The following is a 22,297-nucleotide window of genomic DNA, read 5'->3' on the forward strand; positions in this document are numbered from 1 at the left end:
GAGAATTAGATTGGCAAAAGAAAGAGCTGGTGTGCAGCTGGGAGAAAGACACACCACAGAGAACCGTGGACAGAGTGGGCGAGACATTGACAATGGAGGGAGGGAGACAGATGGGAAAGACCTAGATGAGGCATTGGAAAACTACCCTTATTACAACCTTTTATCTGAACTCTGAGCTTGATCCTTAAACAAACAAAAAGTTCCCTTTGCAGGAATGCTTGTGGTTAACGATTATATGTACAATGCCTGGTATGGGCACTCAACAGACATTTTTTGCCAATGGTGATGACATCTTCCTCTGCAAGTTAGGAAGTACTATTCCCATTTGACAGCTGAGGAAATTGAGGCTTAGGGGAATTAAGTAACTTGGCAAAACCACACAGCTAGTACACTCTGGGATTAAATTGATCCACCTGTGTCTCTCCAGGCCGTGCTGACTTCAGAATTCACGAGACGGTACTATTCTTTAATGCTTAAAGTCTTTAATAGCATATTCATGATTGTGTGTAGCCCCATAAGATTGTTTATCTTTAAATTCAGAGACACTGTTCCAAAGAGAATTGTTATTGCTGCTACCAGATGGGAAATTTTTCTGGGCTTGGGAAGCCTGTCCTCAAACCAGCACTTTAAGAATTGTTCACATCTTTTGAAATACCTCTGTTCCATTTTAGTTCTAATCCACCACTTACTAGCTGCATGACCCTGCCTGGGCCACTTCACCTTTTAAGCTTCATTGTCCTCAACACACAATACTGGCAATAATAATATTTACCTTGAAGAGTTTTTCTGAGGATTAAATTAGCATTCCACATTTGTTTTTGAATGTGATTTCTTCAAATTGATATTAGAGGTATAAAAGGTATAATGAAAACTTTTCTCCCATTGCAGGTCTTCTTGAATTTTCTCTGGGGAAATTTAGATACTTGGAGCTCATCAGATCCTTTCCAGAGGAAGCTATTTTGCATCATATTTCAAGCAATGTGACTTTTCTTATTTTCCAAATACACTCTCAGTATCAGAACACAACAATTTCTTTTTATAGGGTAAGTACAAAGAATTATTCCAGTAAAAACCATTTCCATATTTTTGGGTCTTGTATTTAGAATAACCATTAGAATTTGATGTCTCTCAATGTTTACGACTTTATGTGTTAAATTTTAAAAAAATCAAGATTGATTCTTATCAAATTAGTGATTGAGACTGGCCAAGAGGTGAGTTTCTCAGGCCTTTCTTGAGAGTGGCAGCGTCTGATTTAAAAAGGAGTGATACAAAGGAATATTATTCAGCTATAAAAAAGAATAAAATCTTGCCATTTGTAGCAACATGGGTGGACCTAGAGGCTATTACATTAAATGAAATAAGCCAAGCACAGAAAGATAAACATTGCATGTTCTCACGCGTATGCAAGACCTAAAGAAAGTAGATCTCATAAAAAGAGAGAGTAGACTGGTGGTTGCCAGAGGCCAGGAAGGGGAGGGGAAGGAGGGAGGAAGAGGAAAAAAATGTAAATGTGTTTACCACCACTGATGTGTATACTTACAGCAGGTAAAGATGGTAAATTGTGTATGTATATTTTACCTTAATAAAAATTTATTTTAAAAAGGGGGCACTAGGCTTGGTGGCTCACACCTGTAATCCGAGCACTGTGAGAGGTTGAGGTGGGAGGATCACTTGAGCCCAGAAGTTTGAGACCAGCTTGAGGAACATACAGAGAACTCATTTCTACAAAAAAATTAAAAAAAAGTTAGCGAGGTGCGCCCTCCTGTAGTCCCCACTACTCGGGAGGCTGAGGCAGGAGGATTGCTTGAGCCTTGGACTTTGAGGTTGCAGTGAGTTATGATGATGCCACGGCACTCCAGTCTGGGCAACAGAGCAAGGCCTTGTCTCAAAAAAATAAAAATAAAAAAAAGGGCGGGGAAGGTGAAGGGCACCCTGTACCAAATGTCTCCTCTTTGCAGTTACTTTCCTCATAATTTCCTGCCTTTTCATTCTCTTACTCTAGTGTGTTCTTAATGATTTGTACCTGAGAATATGTTTTAATGGGTTTCCGTTGTGGTTTAGCTATTTAGTATTGAAGTTGACTAAGAACCTTATAGAATCAACTTTATTCTTTACAGTCTATCATGCAAACAATAAAATTAAAGCACTCAGTTCATCCAGCCCTGGGCTATGTTTCCAGCAGTGTATAAGGACCTTATTATAGATGTCATCACTAAACCCTTAACCCAACCTCACCTTTGAGACATTTTTTAAATGCCCTGGATTAGCTTAAACTATTCAGGATCTGCCATTTTTTATGATAACTTTTTACATGTCTATTTATATTTAGCCTATATAACCCCTTAGGCTAATAAATGAATTTCACCCTGTATGAAGTTGTACTTCTTTTTATTTGTCTCAAGCCTATCTTGTAATATTCTGGAATTTGGTAAACAAAGCTGTCTTAACCCAGTTTGTATATAATTTTATAGGCATCGGTCATACTGTCTTTCCAACAAAATATTTTGTATTTTTTTATTCCTGCCTTCTTGCCTCTACCATGAAAGTTTTAAAATTGTGTGTGTGTGGAGTAGGGGAGGTAGTTAATAGACTAGAAATGGAAGAGTTTAGCTGAGGAAAAAAAAAAAGGAATAAATTGTGTTAATTGTAAGAGATAGCCATACATTGATTTTGCTGGAGTTTTTTGCACCTGGAGCAGAAAGTAAAGCATGTTACATTTTATAACTTCCTTAGAAAGGAAGAAGCATGCCGGTTCCTCAGAGTAGGTCAAATTTTTTCTGGCACTCAATTCAAGAGAAAACTTCCTATTCAGGCTCTTACATAGGAGACATAGTATAATGGCACATAGATGATTTCTTTCTCTTTTTTTAAAGAATTTTTTTAATTGATAAATAATGTAATTTCCTTCTTAATGACATTATAACAAAGACAACGTTTGAAGAAAAAGAGAGAAGATGGGGAAAAAGGGATTTATATTTATTGAATGCCTACTATGTGCTAGGCCACTGTTTCTTTCTTTTATTTTTGAGACAAAGTCTTGCTCTGTTGCCCCGGTTAGAGTGCAATGGCATCGTCCTAGCTCACAGCAACCTCAAACTCCTGGGCTCAGGAGATCCTCCTGCCTCAGCCTCCCAAGTAGCTGGGACTATAGGTATGCATGTGCCACCATGCCCAGCTAATTTTTTCTATTTTTTTGTAGAGGTGAAATCTCGCTCTTGCTCAGGCTGGTCTAGAACTCCTGAGCTCAAGTGATCCTCCTGCTTCAGCCTCTCAGAGTGCTAGGATTACAGGTGTGAGCCACTGTGCCAGGCTGGCCACTCATCTTAAGATCCTGAGGCCATTGTCTGCTCAAGTCTGTGAATTCTCTCCCAGGCAAACTGTATACTTTCATGGGAACCTCCAGAAATTCAGTGGGACCCTCAAGCTCCTAGTTAGGAACCCTTATGTTTGGTTTTCCATATGGTTAATTCACACCAGAGCTCAGCAAAGTTGTTGCAAAGCCTGTTTCTACATCTAAGGAAGTAGGGCTTGGATAAAGAGATGTCAGCATAACTAGTAAGTGCCCAAAGAGGCCTGGATGAACAGCATCTTGGGCCTTGATTTCCATGCAGAAAGAATCTTAGTTATCCTTAATTGTATTAATAATAGTTTTCATTTCTTGGGCCACCTTTAGTTCCCACTGTTATATTACTTAGAAGATGATGACCAGAAGTGCACATGGCTCTGGAAGCGAGTGGTCTGTGTGAAGAGAATTGTTTTTGTTTCCTGTGCCCTTCCTGGGGAAGTGTGGTACTTTTGGTTTTTTGGGTCATCATGGCAGTTGGTTCTTTGCAGCTGTTGACCCTATAGTTCATCAATTAATATTTGAATCATTCTCCCTTATGCTTGTCAGATTGAAACTGAGCTGGTACCTTTTCCTTCCCATTTTCTTAGCTGTAAGAGAACACCCTGAATCTGTTACCTCTTAGCTTAGCATTTTATTATTCAAAAAGCTTTCCAAGCAGATGGGAGTAGGGGATGGAAGAGGGGAGGGGTGTGAGAAAGGATTAGGAAGAGGCACAAGGAAATGTTTTGGTGTGATGCAAATATTCACTATCTTGATGGTGATGATGTGTTCACAGGCATCTATGTGTATAAAACTTAATAAATATTTAGTATACTTTATGTGTAGGTTATAATACATCAATTACAACTCAGTTAAAAAAGCTTTTGAAAAACTCTGAATTCCTTGGGGCCAGGGCTCATGTTTTTATTTTGGTAGTCTCAATACTTGACATAGTAATTACATATATATATATGTTTTTTTTAATTATTATTTTTGAGATGGAGTCTTACCCTGTCACTCAGGCTGGAGTGGCATGATCATACCTCACTACAGCCTCGAACTCTTGGGCTTAAGCAATCCTTCTGCCTTAGCCTCCCCAGTAGCTGGGACAACAGATGCATGCCACTGTGCCAAGCTAATTTTTAAAATTTTTTTTAGAGACAGGGTCTTGCTATGTTGCCCAGGAGGGTCTCAAACTCCTGGCCTCAAGTGATAGTTCCAAGTAGCTGGGATTACAGGTGGAGCCATTGTTCCCTGAGACATAGTAAATCTTAATTCAGGTGAATTGAAATGCTTGGGAATTTCATTGTACATCTGCTATTCTTGATCAAAGATCATTTTTATAGACCTAATGTTTGTGTCCCCCTACAAATTCATATGCTGAAATCCCAACCCACAGTGTGTTGGTATTAGGAAGTGGGGCCTTTGGGAGGTGATTAGGTCATGAGGGCAGAGCCCTCATGTATGGGGCTAAGTGCCCTTATGAAAGAGGCCTCTCACCAGAACTTGACCATGCTGGCCCTCTGATCTCAGGCTTCCAGCCTCCACGACTGAGAGAAATAAATTTCTGTTGTTTATAAACCACCTAACCTGCAGTACTTTTAACCTGCAGTTATAGCAGCCCAAACTGAGACAATCCTATGGTACTTTTTCCATGTGTACGTGTGGGCATGTGAACATAGAGATGAAAAGAATTCTTTAATTATTTAAAGAAGTTCTTTTTTTTTCCTTTTTGTTTTGAGTTGTGGAATAGGACATGCATATAGATCAGCTCTATAATTTGTTTATCTTGCCAACTCCTTATCCATGATGACTTTTCTTCCTAATTGCAGACTCTCCTTCCCAATGCCTCGGAAACAGGCACTAACAGAGGGCTGGTTTCCATTCTTAGACCGGAGCAGAATATGTGCACTTGGTACTTGGAGACTTTAGATGCAGAGCCTGTGCACAATGTGGCCGTTCCACTCTCCTACTCGGAAAGAGGTAACCTTTCTGTCTTCCACTCCCTGTTACTCTGTGGAATATGGGATGTGTTGATGAAAACTTAAGGAAAATTATCTTATTTAGTTTGTTTATTACGAGTGCAATTTATTTAATGAGAAATGTTTTTATAGCAAGGGAGCCAGAGAATTAGAATGATAATTGAAAACTCAGGTAGTGACTAGAAGAATAATTAATTCAAAAAACATTTAAGGAGCCCTTGGAAAAGCAGTAACAGTAAGACAAGACATGGTCCTTAACAGTTTAATTAGTTATTCTAGGGAGAGGAAGTGGTAAGTGTGCTGTCAGGAAGAAGAATGGAGTATTTGGAAAATGGCGGGTAGTGGGTTTGGCTGGAGCCAGAGTGAGTAGGGCCTTGCCTACAATTTGAGGCTTGTACTCTATCTTGAGATAAGTTTTAAGGAGGCATAGAGTTGAGTTTTGTCTGTTTATTTTGAGACAAGAGTCTCACTCTGTCACCCGGGCTGGAGTGCAGTGGCATCATCATAGCTCACTACAACCTCAAACTCCTGGGCTCAAGTGATCCTCCTGCCTCTGCCTCCCATGTAGTTGGGACTACAGGCTTGTGCCACCATGCCCTGCTAATTTTTTCTATTTTTTTTTTTTTTAGTAGAGATGGGGTCTCAATCTTCTTCAGGCTGGTCTCAAACTCCTGAGCTCAAGCGATCCTCACCTCAGCCTCCCGGAGTGAGTGCTAGGATTACAGTTGTGAGCCACCGCACCTGGCAGCTTAGGGTGTTTAGGCAGAAATAGTGTGGTCCATTTCATCCATTGGAAAGCTAACTTTGGAAGTAGTAGGGGGGAGTGGATTGGAGAGGGCACAGCAGAGTCAGGACTCAGCACACCTTTGAGGACTCAAAGTGAGAAATGAGGATTTGAACAGAGGCCATGAGAGCGGGGCTGGAGAAGAGGGGCTGGGTTGAAGACAGAACTGATAAGCCACAATGACCATGGACTGTAAGGAGGAGCATAGGCTTCCTGTTTGGGCAGCTGGGAGACAGTGATACAGAATAGGCGTGGTGGGAATAGGGTTGTCGTGGTGCTGGGTGTTTTGGGGGGCGGGTTGGAATAGATGAGGACTTCAGCTTGGGGCACAATGGATCTGAGATGCTTGTAGGAGGCAGTTTAAATAAGTCCCTGGAGTGGAGGGCTGAGCTTCCATACTCAGCTAAACAGCTGTTAATAAAAGCTGAGGCAGTGAGTGAGTTTGCCCAGGCATATACTTAGAGATTTAGGAGAAAAAATAATAGCAAATACTTTCATAGTGCCCACCACGTATCAGGCACTGTTTCTGGGGATACTAACTGGTGAGGAGCACGTGCAAGACTAAGGCGTGGACAGAGGTAGGAAGAGAGCTTGGAGGTTTCGCTTTAAGGAGCGGAAATACTACACTGCAGAGAGGTCAAGAGAAGGGACTGAGAGTGTCCGTATGATAGAGCAGTTAAGAGTTAGTGGTGGCAGTTAACCAGAGTCATTTTAATGGCACAGCAGGGATGAAACTTGATGACGGTGAATGAGGAGTGAAGGTGAGATGAAGAAAGTTAGACTTAAAGTTTGAGGGTAAAGGGAAGGAGAGGAAGCAATAGTTAGTAAGGGCAATAGAATCTGGAAGATTTACTGGAGTTGAGGAAGGAAAAGGTCATCTGTAACAAAAGGGTAATTACCTGATAGAGAAACTGTAGACTTCAGGCTTCCATCAAGGACAGTATTCAAAGAAAAATTACGGGCTGGGTCTGTTGGCTCACGCCTGTAATCCTAGCACTCTGGGAGGCCAAGGCGGGAGGATCACTGGAGCTCAGGAGTTTTCAGACCAGCCTGAGCAAGAGCAAGACCCCCGTCTATACTAAAAATAGAAAGAAATTAGCCAGACAACTAAATATAGAAAAAATAAGCCGGGCGTGGTGGTGAAGGCCTGTGGTCCCAGCTACCTCAGGAGGCTGAGGTGGGAGGATCTCTTGAGCCTAGGAGTTTGAGGTTGCTGTGAGCTAGGCTAATGCCACCGCACTCTAACCCAGGTGACAGGACAAGACTCTGTCTCAAAAAGAACAGTGAGCTTCACCTGGATTATATATCATTTTCTCTGGTGTGGTAAATATCTGTAAATGCAGAAAAAGGAGAGTATGAAAGAAGAGCACAGAATTTTGAGGAAGGTTCCACATAATATTAAAACATACATGCACATTGCATATCTCGGTTCCAGATCTCCAGGGGAAGTCAACTTAATAGCTGATTTTTTTTAACTCTACAGCAAGATTGGCAACTGTAGACCACAAGCCAAAACCAGCTTGCCACCTGTTTTTGTTCATACAGTTTTATTGAAACCCAGCTATGCCCGTTCCTGTGCGTACTGTCTATGGCTGCTTTCCTGCCACAAGGGCAGGGTGGGTAGTTGCCAACATCACCAGCCCAACAAAGCCTAAAATACTCACTGTCTGGTCTTTTACAGAAAAGATTTGCTGTTCCTGCTCCAGGGCCCTTAACCTCAGTTAACCTTACTCTCATTAACCTCAGTTCGTGAGATAGTACAAAACTAGAAGTTCTGTGTGTATATTTAACTTCTATATGAGAAGTTCTTGTAAGAGTAGAGTTCTGTTTTTCTGAGTATGATTTGAATATTTCAGAATTCTTTAGTAACTTCCCTATTTCTCATCCAGATCCTATCCCTGGAGGCTGTAATTTGGAGTTTGACTTAGATATTGATCCCAACATTTACTTGGAGTATAATTTCTTTGAAACGACTATCAAATTTGCCCCAGCAAACCTAGGCTATGCAAGGTATGTCTGTCTCCCATCTCTTAAAACTGCTTTTAGAACACACATGACTGACTGTTGTGTAGATTCTGCCAACTCTTTCAAATTCATACTTCTCTGTGGTAAAATGGAGTTGTTTAATTTTTTTTGGAACTGGTGTAATTTAAACTTCATTACCAATATTTGAACTGTCATTTACAGTTAATGTTTTCCCCCTCCATTCTTGTGAATTGTTTTTATTTGAAGAGCCAGATGTGAGTCTATTATGAGCTTAAAAGTATACTCTGATTTTTATAAAGCATGTTAAATATAGAATGCACTCTGTAGCCCTGAAACATCCCTATATTTTTATAAGGATTTCATATTTTAATGAAAACTCTGCCTCAGTTTCTACTTTAATAGTAACAGTAGCTAACATTTGAGAAATATTTGAATGCTCCCCGGACACCATCCATAGTGTTGAGTGCTGTATGTTCTTTGTCATTTAACCCTAACAATTTTATGAAGAAGGGACAATTGCTCTTGTTTTGCAGAGAAGTTCCCTAGGGGTTATCGAGGTTAAGTGACTTGCCTACATGCACACAGTGCAGCTGCCGTATTACTCTAGGCATCAGAATCTGGTTATTTAACCACACTTGGCCTCTTATTGTTTATCTTAGTTTGTGCTGCTCTAACAAAGTACCGTAGACTGGGTGGTTTATAAACAATAGAAATTTATTTCCCACAGTTCTGGAGGCTGGAAGTCCAAGATCAGGGAGCTAGCACAATTGGGTTCTGGCGAGAGCTCTCTTCTAGATTGCAGACTGCTGCTTCTCGTTGTATCCTCACGTGGCAGAAAGAGGGCTAGAGAGCTCTTCAGGGTCCCTTATATAAGGGCAGTAATTACTTTCATGAGGGCTCTATCCTCATGACCTAGTCACTTCCCGAAGGCCACCTCATAAGACCATCACACTGGGGGTTAGGATTTCAACATATGAATTTTGGGAGGGACAAAAACATTCAGTCCATAACTGTGTTCCTTTTCTTCAGAATACTAATTATTATCTCTGCAAAAGGTGAACTGTTAAATTGGAATTATTGTTGCAGAAGTTTGAAATTTGAGCTTTTGGTTCCTTTTTATAGATGGGACTTGCACCACAAGAGATTGATGTTCCGTTTTGTTGGTTGACTTTAGAGGCACAGATCCTCCGCTATGTGATGTTGGGATGGGCCGGGACTCTAGGTGGAGGTTGCAGTATGATGTCTATCAGTATTTTCTGCCCGAGAATGACCTCACTGAGAAGGTGTTGCTAAAGCATCTGAAGAGGATGGTCCAGGTGTCCCAGGTGAAGGCCAATGCTGTCAAGGTAAATCTAATTCTCATGGTTTGTGCGTCTAGACTGTGATGCCTTTGTAAAAGTTGAGAAGGGGAGAAGCTACCAGGAGCTTATTTCTTTCCTGTTTTCTTGATCTTTTTGCATAATCACTTTATTTTTTGTTTTGTTATCATCTTGGGAGTCTTTGCTAGTGATGCTATCCCAAAATGATGTTGGCCTTTTAGGAGATGCATGTAGATTATGTTAAGTTTTAATTGCAGCCACATCTGTGACCTGGTAACCTTGAGATATGGATGCAAGTAGGTGGTGATTTTCTATGTACTCCCATACTCTGTATGTACTCTTTATGGGAGTATATAGAAAATTAATAGATTAAAATGTTTAATAGATTAAAATAGATTCATAGATTAGATTATCTAGATTAATACATTAAAACTTTTGGCAAATATGAAGTTTATAGTGTTTTGAGAAAAAATAATGGGAAGCTGCTTAAGGATATACATATAGGCATTAATATTTGAATCCAAGCTCAAAGCCTCTAACTTGGAGCAAAAATTTTCTCTGAGCTTTTGAATCCCTAGAAACCCTTGCTACTCCAAGTGTGGACCACCAACCAGCAGCACTGGCATCACCTGGGAGTTTGTTAGAACTGCAGCTTCTGAGGCTCCACCCCAGAACTACTGAATTAGAATTTGCATTTGATAAGACCCTTCCAACTGATTGTTATGCATATTAAAATTCGAAACTCACTGCTAGAGATCATTTTTGTGGAGGGCAGGATTTTATCTTTATATCTGGAAAAGTGCCTAATAGTAGTATAATATACGAGGTCATCCTTCCATCTAATGTTTGTTGGGTGGTGTTTTTCTGGACTGCTCTGATTCTTCCCAGGAGATTGGTAGATTACAAGATTACATAGAAAGAAGTGATTGAAGTAGGGCATGTACTATTAGCCTAGGGGCATAGTCTGTTGCAGAGCAAGATCTCATTTTGTTACTGTGGCACCTAGGATGTCATTGCCCCATTCTGAGCAGCCTTAATACAAGAAAACTCATTGTGCTTATTCACAAATTAAGAAGCCCTATTGGCAAAGTCTATCAGTTGCCTTATTAGGTACGAAAATTTTAAGACCATTTTTATTCTCATGAAGAATATAAGTACTTGTGTAACAGGCCCCTTTTAGGTTGTTTTTAAACTTTTTGTTAAACGAATATTTTGTGCCAGAGTGCAAGGAAATCCTCAAAGACCAATGAGAGCATGTTAGAGAGATCCTGAAGCCTGTTCAAAGGTGCTCGCACTGGCCAAATTTGGGACAATTCAAGCATGCAGAAAAAAGATGTATTGATTGTAAGCTTTGGCTAAATAAAAATTAAACTCCCCAATTGCCACCATTGGAAGAGATTCCTACAGCATATTATTCTGCAAATTGATAAAGGGAAGGAATTTACCCTACCTTTTTAATTTTATTTTAAATTTTTTAATGGCCAGTTACTAACACCCTGGTTTTTGTTGTTGTTGTTGTTGTTGTTGAGATGGTCTCGCTCTGTTGCCCAGATTGGAGTGCAGTGGCCTCATCATAGCTCACTGCAACCTCAAACTCCTGGGCTGAAGCAATCCTCCTGCCTCAGCCTCCAGAGTAGCTGGGATTACAGGTGCATACCACCATGCCTGGCTTGGCTAGTTTTTAAAATTGTTTGTAGAGACTGGGTCTCGCTATGTTGCTCAGGCCTGACTGTTTTTACAGGTGGAACTAATTAATCCCCAGTTGATGAAAGAAAGCTGTTTATAGAAGAATGCCAGTTAATATATGTAGGAGGAATAATAGAATTAGAAAATTACTATTTTGTGACCCTCAATGAAATAATTTAAGCAAAGATCATCAGGTGAAAGGTTTGGGGGGGGGACAGGGTTTCCAGAGTGCCTGAGTCACACCCCTAAGATTAATTTTCATTGGAAAAGGAGAACTGTTTTTAGGGTAGAGTGACCTTACAGTCTCCACCTTATCCTAGTGATCAAAGCCAGTTTCACTGATAATGGGTCAGCCTGCATTATGTGCTCATGTGGAGTCTGACATCACCATCACCTGTGGAATATTCTAGCAAAAAATGTCTAAGCTGAATTCAGTCCACTGGATTCCCTGTTTACGAGAAATATGGGGGATATTTAGTGAGACACCTTGAGCACAATTTGACAAATCTAGATTGTGGAATGTTCAGTGGAATACATGGTACTCTTCAGTGTACCATATTTAATACATTACATGAGATAATCAACACGTTATTATAAAATAGGCTTTGTATTAGGTGATTTTGCCCAACTGTAGGCCAATGTAAGTGTTCCGAGCATGTTTAAGGTAGGCTAGGCCAAGCTATGATGTTAGGTAGGTTAGGTGTATTCAATGCACTTTTGACTTATGATGGGTTTATCCCTATGTCACCCTATCATTAAGTTAAGGAGCATCTGTACTTGGTGCCTTGCTACTCAGAGTGTGATAGATGGACACATAGCATTGGCATCACCTGAGAGTTGTCAGAAAAGCAGAATTGCAGGTACCACTGCTGACCTATGGGATCAGAATCTGCATTTTAACAAGATTCCCCCAGCGATTCACAGGCACGTTAAGTTTGAGAACATTGTGTTAGGACACGCCCTATGAAGTACTGAGAAATGAAATGTCATGATATCTAACTTACTTTAAAATGATTCAGCAGAAAAAAGAAAGGGAGAAGGAAGGAGGGATAAAAAAGCAAATATGGTAAAATATTAACAATTGTTGAGTCTAAGTGGCGGTATATAGTCTATTGTTTTATTCTTTCAACTTTTCTGTATGATTTAAACTTTTCATGATAAAAGCTCGGGAGAGTAGGTGGTAATATTAACATTCTGTTGAACTCGACCAGTCCTTTGCCCAGAAAATGTGTTTTTTTTTAAGCAATATTTTTAAACAGTGGTAGTCTTCTAGGAGGCTCATAATTATTTACTCCTGAAACTCAAATGTTTAGTTTTCTTATTTATATGAATAGGAACATATCTGTTTATTATGGTTACATAGGGCATTTATTTCCTCTATTACGTAGTTTAAAAGGGAATTTTTGAAGTTAAGGGCTACTATGTAATACAACTTTATATAACATTTTCTTATTTCAGAGCCTGTTAGACAAAAATAAGTGGGTTCTCTACATGAGATGTTAACAGACTTTGTCTACATCAGCTCTGTAGCCAGTAGTAAAAGCTAACATTTGTTGAACACTTACCCTGTGCCAGACATTGTGCTCAGTGCTGAAGAGAGAATAGTGAGGAAGATAAATATGGTTCCTGCCCTTAGTTGTTCACAGTCTAGCAGATGAGAAAAAATTATTTTACTTTGTCCTAACTAGCATTTACTCATGATTTATATCATATTTTACTTAAACTATTAACATTTAACACTATACAAAAACTTTGGAAGCATTTTGTGTAAGAGCTTGTTAATTATTAAAGCACATGCAAACCGTGTAGGATAGTCTTTTGATGGAGCTAAATGGGTGTATATTTTAAACAAGAATTATAATTTAATATTATTCATTAATAGCACATATAAGTGGGATATAGATTATCTTTTTTTTAAAAAAAAAATTCTAAACACTAATTACACGTTATTTTTGGCTTCAGGTCGTAACCCTAACAGCTGATGATAAGACAACTGTTTCCTTCTCCTCCCTCCCTGGACAAGGTGTCATTTATAATGTCATTGTTTGGGACCCATTTCTAAATACGTCTGCTGCTTATGTTCCTGCTCACACGTATGCTTGCAGCTTCAAGGCAGTGGAGGGTAACTGTGCTTCCCTTGGTGAGTATATGGATTTAAACTATTACAGATCTTTATTTGGCTTTGCAGGTCTATATCAACTAACATAGAACTTAAGGATATTCAAAATGCCTTTGTCTAGTTTTTATTCATTCATTTAACAAATGCCTTTTGAGCCCCTATGTTGTTGTTCCATTCTCTGTTTTAGGCACTAGGATACAGCAGTGAACAAAACAGCCAAAATACTAGCCCTCCTGGGGCTTATATTTTAGTGGGGGAGATTAGACGAGACAGACAAGATAAATTTATAAAATATGTAGTACATAAGAAAGTGATGAGCACTAAGAAGAAAAATAAAGCAGGAAAGGGAGATAACAAGTGGCAGTGAGAGGCAACTTTGAGATAGCAGGGCCAGGGAGGTCCTTGCTGTACGGTGACATTTGAGAGAAAAGCCAGTGCAAGGCAGGGAGCCACACATGTGCTAGGCGGAGGTGCCTGGCAGGCACAGGGAGCAGCCAATGTGTCTTAATGTTTTAATGGGAACACTTGCTGCTTTTTGAGAAAAGATGTGGGAAAGAGCAGAAACAGGGAGATTGGGTATGATGCCACTGAAGTAATCCAGGTGAGAGATGACGGTGGGTTTGGTAGAACCAGGCCAGTGAAGGTGTTGTGAGATCAGTGTGCGTGTGTGTGTGTGTGTGTGTGTGTGTTTAACATTTTATTTTTAAATAGTTTCACAGCAAGTATGCAAAAATAATATAAAGAATTTCTGCATAATCTTTATCCAGATTCCTAGAATGTTAGTTAACATATTATGCTGTTTGCTTTTCATTCTCTCTCTCTGTCTCTTCCCCTTGCCCTCCTCTTGCTCTTTTTGTTTACAGGTGACCTTTGAACTACATGGGGATTAGGGGGGGCCAGCCTCCCCACAGATGAAAATCCGTGTATAGCTTTTGACTCCCCCCAAAACTTAACTACTAATAGCCTACTGTTGACCACTTACCAATAACATAAACAGTCTATTAACACATATTGTATGTTATATGTATTATATACTGTATTCTTACAATAAAGTAAGCTAAAGAAAAGAAATTGTTATTAAGGAAATCATAAGGAAGAGAAAATATATTTTCTATTTGTTAAGTTGAAGTAGATGATTATAAAGGTCTTTAGCCTGCTGTCTTCAATTGAGTAGGAAGAGGAAGAGGAGGGTTGGTCTTGCTGTCTCTGGGGTGGAGAGGCGGAGGCATGAGTGGCAGGCACACTCAGTGTGACTCGTGTTGAAAAAAATCTGTGGATAGTGGACCTGCACAGTTCAAATCCACGTTGTTCAAGGGTCGATTGTATATGTACACATATGTATACACACATAATACTCTTTTTTTCTCTGAACCATTTGAGAGGAAGTTGCAGATATAAAAACCTTTTGTGTTTATTTCCTTACATAACCATAGTAAAATTATCAATATCACAAAGTTCACATTGATAAATTACCATTTTTAATCTATAGATGTTATCAAATTTCACTATCGTTCCACAAATGTCCTTTATAAGCAAAAAAAAAAAAAAGTTTTTTTCCTGTTCAAGGTCCAATTCAGTATACTATGTTGCATTTAACTATAAGAAGTCTCTTAGTCTCCCGTAATCTGGAACAATTCCTCGTTTTTTTTCTTTTATCTTTCAAGACCTTCACATTTTTGAGGCGTACAGGCTATGTATCTTTAGAATGCCCTCAATTTGGGTTAGTTTGACAATTCCTTATAATTAAATTTAGATTATGCATTTTTGACAAGCATATAAAAGAAGTGATGTTGTGCCCTTCTCAGGAGACACTTGTTTGTTTGTCCCACGATCGGTGGTGATACCCTTGCATACTTGGTTGGTGGTGGCTGCCAGCTTTCTCTACTGGAAAGTAACTGTTTTCCCCTTTAAGTTAAGTATCTTTGGGGGAGATGCTTTGAGTATCGGTAAATATCCCATTCTCAAACTCTCACTTGATAGTTTTAGCATCTAGTGATCACTGCCTAAAACATTTATTACTAGGTGGTTGCCAAATGACATTTTTCTTATTTCCTACTGAAGACAGGCCTGGGCGATCAGACATCACCTGGGGGATGATGGAGGATGAGGAACCCGATCAGATATCAAGTGTGATCAGATATCGAGGGTGGGGGTTTCTGGCTAAACTTGCATATAAGAGTTCTTGCTGAAAGTGGATTTTATAGGCATGTACACAGATGGGCCTAGGAGAAGGTTCAGGAGGCTGGCTAAAGTTTGGCTAAGCACACTCTGCCACTGCCCAGTTTTCCCCTGCTACCCACACTCAAGATCCTTGAGAGATACAATGCAAGAGACCTAGGCAGATACAAGTTCTGTGTTTTTAACTGATGGACTGCCTCATGTCCGGATTCCTCTGTTTCTTTCCCTTGAACCCTTCACACCAGAGCCCCTTCTAATCAGAGAGGTCCCTGGGCCCTGGCTTAGGAGATGGAAATCTCTGATCCAGTTGTTCTTTCTGCCCAAAGTTGAACCGTCCTAGTGCTGTTGGACCTATTGTTACTTTCATGTCCAAGCTCAGTGAGTACCAGAATGCTTTTCCTGAGCCTGGAGGAGGGAGGATATATCCACCTTGCCTTTTAACTAAAACCTTGGCCCGTGTATCATAACCTCTAGTGATATGGTGATGGTTAAAGACACTCTAAACTTTGGCTTTCTCTTGTCTTCTTATTCCATTTGCTCTTCATTGTCCCAAAAATGACTGCCTATTTTGTCTCTTGTGTTATAATATCCTTAGATTCTACTTTTTATGAAACCTTCCCTACCCTCTGATTTTACTTCTTGTTTTTAGAGACAGGGTCATGCTCTGGCACCCAGGCTGCAGTGCAGTGGTGTGATCATAGCCCATTGTAACCTTGAACTCCTGGGCACAAGCAATCCCCCCACCTCAGCCTCCTGAGTAGCTGGGCCTACATGTGTGCCACCATGTCCTGCCTAATCTTTTAAAAAATTATTTTGTAGAAGTGGGGTCCTGCTATGTTGCCCAGGCTGGTCTCGAATTCCTGAGCTCAAGCAGTCCTCCTGCCTTGGCCTCCCAAAGTGCTGGGATTACAGGCATGAGCTACTGCACCCAGCCCTTGATTTTACTTGTATAATTTTTTCTCTATCTCCTTCTCTACCTTCTCTTCCTTCTCTGCCTGCCTTCTTGGTACTGTGATAAGGGATTCTATTTAGTTCCCCCTGTTGTCGTGGAAGAATATCTAACTGTGTATGTCAGTTTTTATTGGGTTGGAAGACCTTGCTATCTTGGTGCTTGTACTTCCTGGAAACTTCTACCAGATGTTCATTTGAAGAAATCATCCCTGTGAACTTAATGTTTTTGGTGTAAAAATTAAATCCTAGAACAGCAGTCAACCACAGGTCTGAAATAAACAGAACATGGTGTTTTTATCTTTTGTTTAATCTTTTGGGCTCCTCATTCTCAGAAAAGCTGATTTGTAGGTATATGTTATACCCTGAAAATTCTGGTCTTCCATCTCATGTTTTTTATTTAAGTGTATGTGTTCATGGTATCTCCAGCTGAGCTCTTAAACATTTCAATGTGTTTTGATTTGTGGCAGGTTTGTGACATTTTTCACGTGAGATTGGATAGATGTTTTTGTTTTTAGTTCAGGGATTATTTTGTTGTGTTTATTGCGAAGGAATCACGGTGGTGGTAAATTTAGTAAGCATGTTTTTCTCTTCAATAAGCTGTACATTTATATTAAATATTAAATGTGATAGCATTTGTATTTAAGTTTCTAGCTACTAAAAGATCATAGGATTAGGGATTCATTGACATCATGCAGCATATTGTGTTTTATTGTTGGTTATAATGCAACATTTTCCCCAAAACATATGTATAATTTTTTTTTTATTTCAGCATATTATGGGGGTACAGATGTTTAGGTTACGTATGTTGCCCTTGCCCTCCCTCCCCCCGCAATATGTATAATTGAAAAGATTGGTAGCAGTTTGTACATGTGTGATTTACAAGTGTAATACATGTTCTTTATTTTTATGTGAGTTTTGGTTTAAATTTTTTATTGTGGAAACTCCAGTGAGCTTCCATATACCAATTATCCAGGCTTAACAGTTTTGGTTCGTGGTCATTATCATGTTTCAGCTACACTGCTACCGGCTTCTCTGTTTCTCCACCCTTTTTCATCATTGGATTATTTTAAAGCAAATCCGTGGTCATCCCTTTACTCAAGTATTTCAGTATATATATCTTAAATAACACTTAAACTAAAGTGTTATTTTAAAAAATAGAACCACAGTATCCTTAACACAATTTTCAATTAAAAATATCAAAAATAATTATTTAATAGCATCAAATAAATAGCCAGAGTTTATTTTTCTCCAGTCATCTCTTTTCCACAGTTTGAGTAATATTTCAAATGTCTATACATTGTATTTAGTTGTATCTTTTAAATGTCTTTTGATCCATAGCCTCCACCCTTTTTTCTCTTGCAGTTTATTTGTTGAAGAAACAGAATTATTTGTTTCAAATCTCTGCTCCTCTCCCTCCCCCCGCTGCAAGACTATGTCATAGGAAGTGTTACACATCTCTATCAGCAAGCATGCATTGTCTCTTTTTGTTATAGCAGTAGCTGCCCTGGATTTTCATTGCCTGCATGGATTAATTCACCAGGAGTGGCAAGGGTATTTTTTTTTTTTATTTCATTTCAGCATATTATGGGGGTACAGATGTTTAGGTTACGTATGTTGCCCTTGCCCCCCCTCCCCCCGTAAGGATATTTTTAAGATAAATTTATATATACATGTATGGAATAAGTCATTGTCAGTTCACTTTGCTTTTTTCATAAACGTTGGTCTACTAATTCAATATAAAATATCAAGTTGGATGTATTATCCACTACATTTTCATTATGTTTTAGGAAGAGTATCTACCAAAGTGTTCTTCACTCTTTTTGCCCTGCTTGGTTTCTTCATTTGTTTCTTTGGACACAGATTCTGGAAAACAGGTAATACATCTGGTGTAGTTGCTGTTTATATTTCTTGTGGTCTTTTAAATGCTGCTGGGGAGTTTATGACCTGTAAGGAGAGTAAGCTCGCACTTATCTCTGCCATCTTCATACATTTGTGGCTGGGTTTTTCCAGTAACGATTCTACTGAGTTACTCTGCATTTTTTTCCTCTTAACAGTAGAGTGCCCTCCTCTTATTAAGAGGGGAATAAAATTTGGTTTGTTCAGTGAACTTCAATTGCTAGTTGACTAAAGATAGCTGAGACTGGAAATCAGAGTGTCTATGTAAAAATAAGTGTGGATTTGGGTGCTGGTGATTGACTTGGTTTCATATGAATCAGGCCACAGGGCTGCAGTGTTACAGTGAGATCGAAATGTCTGCTCAGACGTGGGAGGTTCAGATGCCAACAGAAACTCCAGAACCCACATCACTGAAACATAGCGGGAGAGCAGACTATAAATCATTACCACTAAATTGGTTTGAATTCCTTGAGCTGCCTTTTATATAACTGATGTTTTCAATTACTAAAAAAAAAAAAAAAAAAAAAAAAATCCTTATTTAATCAACAATAATCAATAACTGATCATCAAGGGTAAACATAATTCTGCTCTAATAAAGCTCTTTGAACTTGTGTTAATAAATTGTTTGAAATAGAAACTTCTTTTCCTCATTATGACACTTTTTTCTTGATTAATTGGGAAGAGAGTATTATGAAGACTATTTAATAAAGTGTAGAATGATTCTTTTTTTTTTTGAGACAGAGTCTCACTCTATTGCCCGAGCTAGAGTGCACTGGTGTATGTCATCATAGTTCACTGCAACCTCAAACTCCTGGGCTCAATTGATCTTCTTGCCTCAGCCTCCCAAGTAGCTGGGACTACAGGCAGGCACCTCCATGCCTGGCTAGTTTTTTTTTTTTTTTTTTTTTGTAAAAAGAAGATCTCACTTTTGCACAGGCTCGTCTCAAACTCCTGGCCTCAAGTGATCCTCCTGCCTGGCCTCCCAAAGTGCTAGGATTACAGGTGTGAGCCACTGTATCTAGCCATCAAAGTGTAGAATGATTCAATAACAAAGAATTTAATTGCTAAGTTGTGGGTAAGGTCCCAAAGATATTGCCAGTTTCTATTTATTTATTTATTTTTGAGACCAGGTCTTGCTACGTGTCCTCGGCTGGAGTGCAGTGGCTGTTCACAGGTGCAGTTATAGTACATTGTAGCTTTGAGCTCTTGGGCTCAAGTGATCCTTCTGTCTCAGCCTCCTGAGTAGCTGGGACTATAGGCTCCAGCCACAACACTCAGCTCTCAGTTTTCTTTTATGTTGATACATAGTTTTATATATATTGAAATTGATATGAATACTACAAATAACAACTGAGGAGAACTTAAGAAAATAGGTAGAACTATGTCCTCCATAATCAGGATTAGGCTTATTTGTGGGAACAAAAGTATCTGTATGCTTGCATTTACCAAGTATTTTAATGGATGAAGATAATGATTGATTGTTCATTCTAAACAGGAAAGGATGAATTAAAAGAAGATAAAAAAGTCACATTTTGCTTTGGAATTCTTTGATTTTTTTTTTTTTTTTTACCTTTCACATTTCATTTTTCCTTATGTAACTCTTGAAATTTAGTGTGTAATTTCAGATCAGACACAAGTGACAAGTACTGTTCTTGTTTTAAGTACAAAATATAAATATATTAAGCTGAGCTATGAAATTAACAAGTAACAATTTAATAATTGCACCTGACCTATATATAAGAAGTATATCCTGTAGTTAATACTTTAATATTGTATCTTTTTAATAATAATTATTCCCAATGACTTGTAAATTTCTTTTGCCTTTAGATAATTATTTTTCTTCTCCAAATGTCATAATGTATAAATTCTAAGAGCTTATACATGTACTTGTAGATTAGATACTTAAATTTGCATTTTAAAAAGAGTGCCTGATCATATCTTGTTTTGCTTTTTTCCTTTCCTGGCGGTTTGCTACTTAGAATTATTCTTCATAGGATTTATCTTCTTGGGATTCTTCTTTTATATACTGATTACAAGACTGACACCCATCAAGTATGATCGTAAGTGAAAATTATATAGTTTAATTGGATGTTAAAAAGGAAGATGCTGTTTACACTCCACCTTTCCTCCCCGTTTGACCTGTATTGTGTGTGATATTCTATTACGTATGTAAAATAATGGGTTTCCTATGCTCTAAATATCTTTTCTAACTCATTCCGACCTCCTATTCTGGGTTTTTAATCTGCACTGTGAATTCCTTGGTACTTAGGGAAATGAAGGCCATGTTGATTATAAACCTGTATTCTGGCTATGTGATCTATTGAAGATATGAGATGTACGACAATCAAAATATTAAGATTTTCTGTAACTTGAAACAACTCCCTCCGCCGTGTCACATCTAACAGAATGCTTGTCATCTTTTCTTCCTCAGTCCTGATTTATTGACAAGCCAAGGCTGTCACCGATCCTTTGAGGTTTAGCTCCTTGTCTAGTTTCCACATCTCAGCCCAGTGCCCTCCCTAGAGAGGGCCGCAGCATGCCAGCTTCATGGCACCACTGAAGAGCCCTCCGTGCCTGAGCTGCAGGAAGGCTAAGGCTGCACTGGTAATGGTATTGTGTGTCTAATGCACGTGGTTGGAAATGTTCATTTTCTCCCTTTGTACAGTGCGTCTGATTCTGACAGCCATTGCTGGAAGCGTTGGTGGAATTTTGTTGGTAGCTACATGGTGGCGATTTGGAATCCTCACGCTGTGCATGCTGTGTGTTGGACTAGTGCTGGGGTTCCTCATCTCGTCGGTGACTTTCTTCACTCCACTGGGTAGGAGACGTGTAACTGATGTTTGTGTGTTCGAGTTGTTGTTCGAAAGACTTTACCGCCTTGTTGGATTTGGATCCTGGAGTGGGGTTGTATGCCACCACTTCTCCTGGGGAGTTCCGGAAATCTGCACTGATGATGTGGCACTTTTAGACAGGGCAACACAAATCAGAATCCTCCTTCTTCAAGGGCACATTGTGCTACATGAATTATAGAATGTCTTTCGAGGTAGCTTTGTATCTAATTGTCAGAAGGGGTGTGTGTTTCCCTTATAATTAATGGAGATAGAGGGGACTCAACAGATGGCAGAACAGGGGTCATTCTTTTTCAAACCCTGGAACTCTTTTTTAAGTGACTCTTGAACAAAAGCCCGATATATCTCAGTGCTAACTTTGGTGCTGCTCTGATGGCAGCTGAGTTGGGGACCCTGGTGCTTTGTTTCCAATCTTCTCCTGTCCCCTCACCCTCCACTCCCACCCTTTGTCCAACCCCAAGTGTTCCTGAGCTACGTAATTCCCCTAGGGCAGTAGCCCAGGGATGGTTCTGAGGGGTTTTGTTGTTTTAAAGTAATTCAGTTGCTATCAGTTTTTAAAATCTGGTTAACTTGTAAATTAACTTTCTTTGCCATTGTACAATAACTTACAATTGTTGTCAAAAAAGGGGGGAAAAGAGTATTTACATTCCAAGGTACACTATTAGGCTGTTTCCTCTCTGTGATGCGTAGTTCTTATAATACAATATTAGGTTAAAGTTGATGGAAATGTTAGATATAAAAACAGCTGTCTCATGAGGCTGTCAGCTCTTGAGAATGTGGGATATGATAGAGTGCAATTCATGTGTCCTTTGGCTCTCTAAAGATGTTTGGTTTTTTTGTTTGTTTTTAAGACCCGGGAGAATTAACAACCTGTGTTCACTATCCAAGGTCCTTTGTTCTGACTTTGGCAAACCGGTAGCCAAGCATATTCCTCCCAACCCCCTTGGAATAACCTTTCAGTCTGATGAAAAGTAATGTTGTTTAGACTTGGCTAAATGACAGATTCACATGAAGGGTGTTGGTTGAAAATACAGATTCAAGGTTCTACTCTAGATGTGCTAAATCAACTGAATGGGCTTCCCCCTTTATTGTTAATGCTTCGAGGATGGAGGGATCATAAGTTAGAATTTCTAGTAGTTAATGTGCTTTTGATGAGTAGAATGAGCATAAGTTACAAAGTCAGGAAAAAACCCTACATGTGCATTCTAACTCTGTAACTAGT

At 39.2% G+C, this 22,297-nt stretch overlaps 1 protein-coding gene across 1 annotated transcript in view; it reads left to right on the top strand.

Annotated features, from left to right (window-relative positions):
* Positions 1-22,297, top strand: part of TM7SF3 (transmembrane 7 superfamily member 3) — a 61,131-nt gene that overhangs the window by 33,914 nt on the left and 4,920 nt on the right. The window contains exons 2-9 of the mRNA XM_012641043.1: positions 889-1,043; positions 5,158-5,308; positions 7,981-8,101; positions 9,252-9,423; positions 13,045-13,222; positions 18,118-18,204; positions 20,206-20,286; positions 20,892-21,044. Of these exons, the coding sequence (XP_012496497.1) occupies positions 889-1,043; positions 5,158-5,308; positions 7,981-8,101; positions 9,252-9,423; positions 13,045-13,222; positions 18,118-18,204; positions 20,206-20,286; positions 20,892-21,044 (1,098 nt within the window). The remainder of the gene's footprint in view (positions 1-888; positions 1,044-5,157; positions 5,309-7,980; positions 8,102-9,251; positions 9,424-13,044; positions 13,223-18,117; positions 18,205-20,205; positions 20,287-20,891; positions 21,045-22,297) is intronic.

The sequence above is a fragment of the Propithecus coquereli genome, unplaced genomic scaffold (genome assembly GCF_000956105.1).
Source record: "Propithecus coquereli isolate 6110/MARCELLA unplaced genomic scaffold, Pcoq_1.0 Scaffold16, whole genome shotgun sequence".
NCBI classification, from domain to species: domain Eukaryota; kingdom Metazoa; phylum Chordata; class Mammalia; order Primates; family Indriidae; genus Propithecus; species Propithecus coquereli.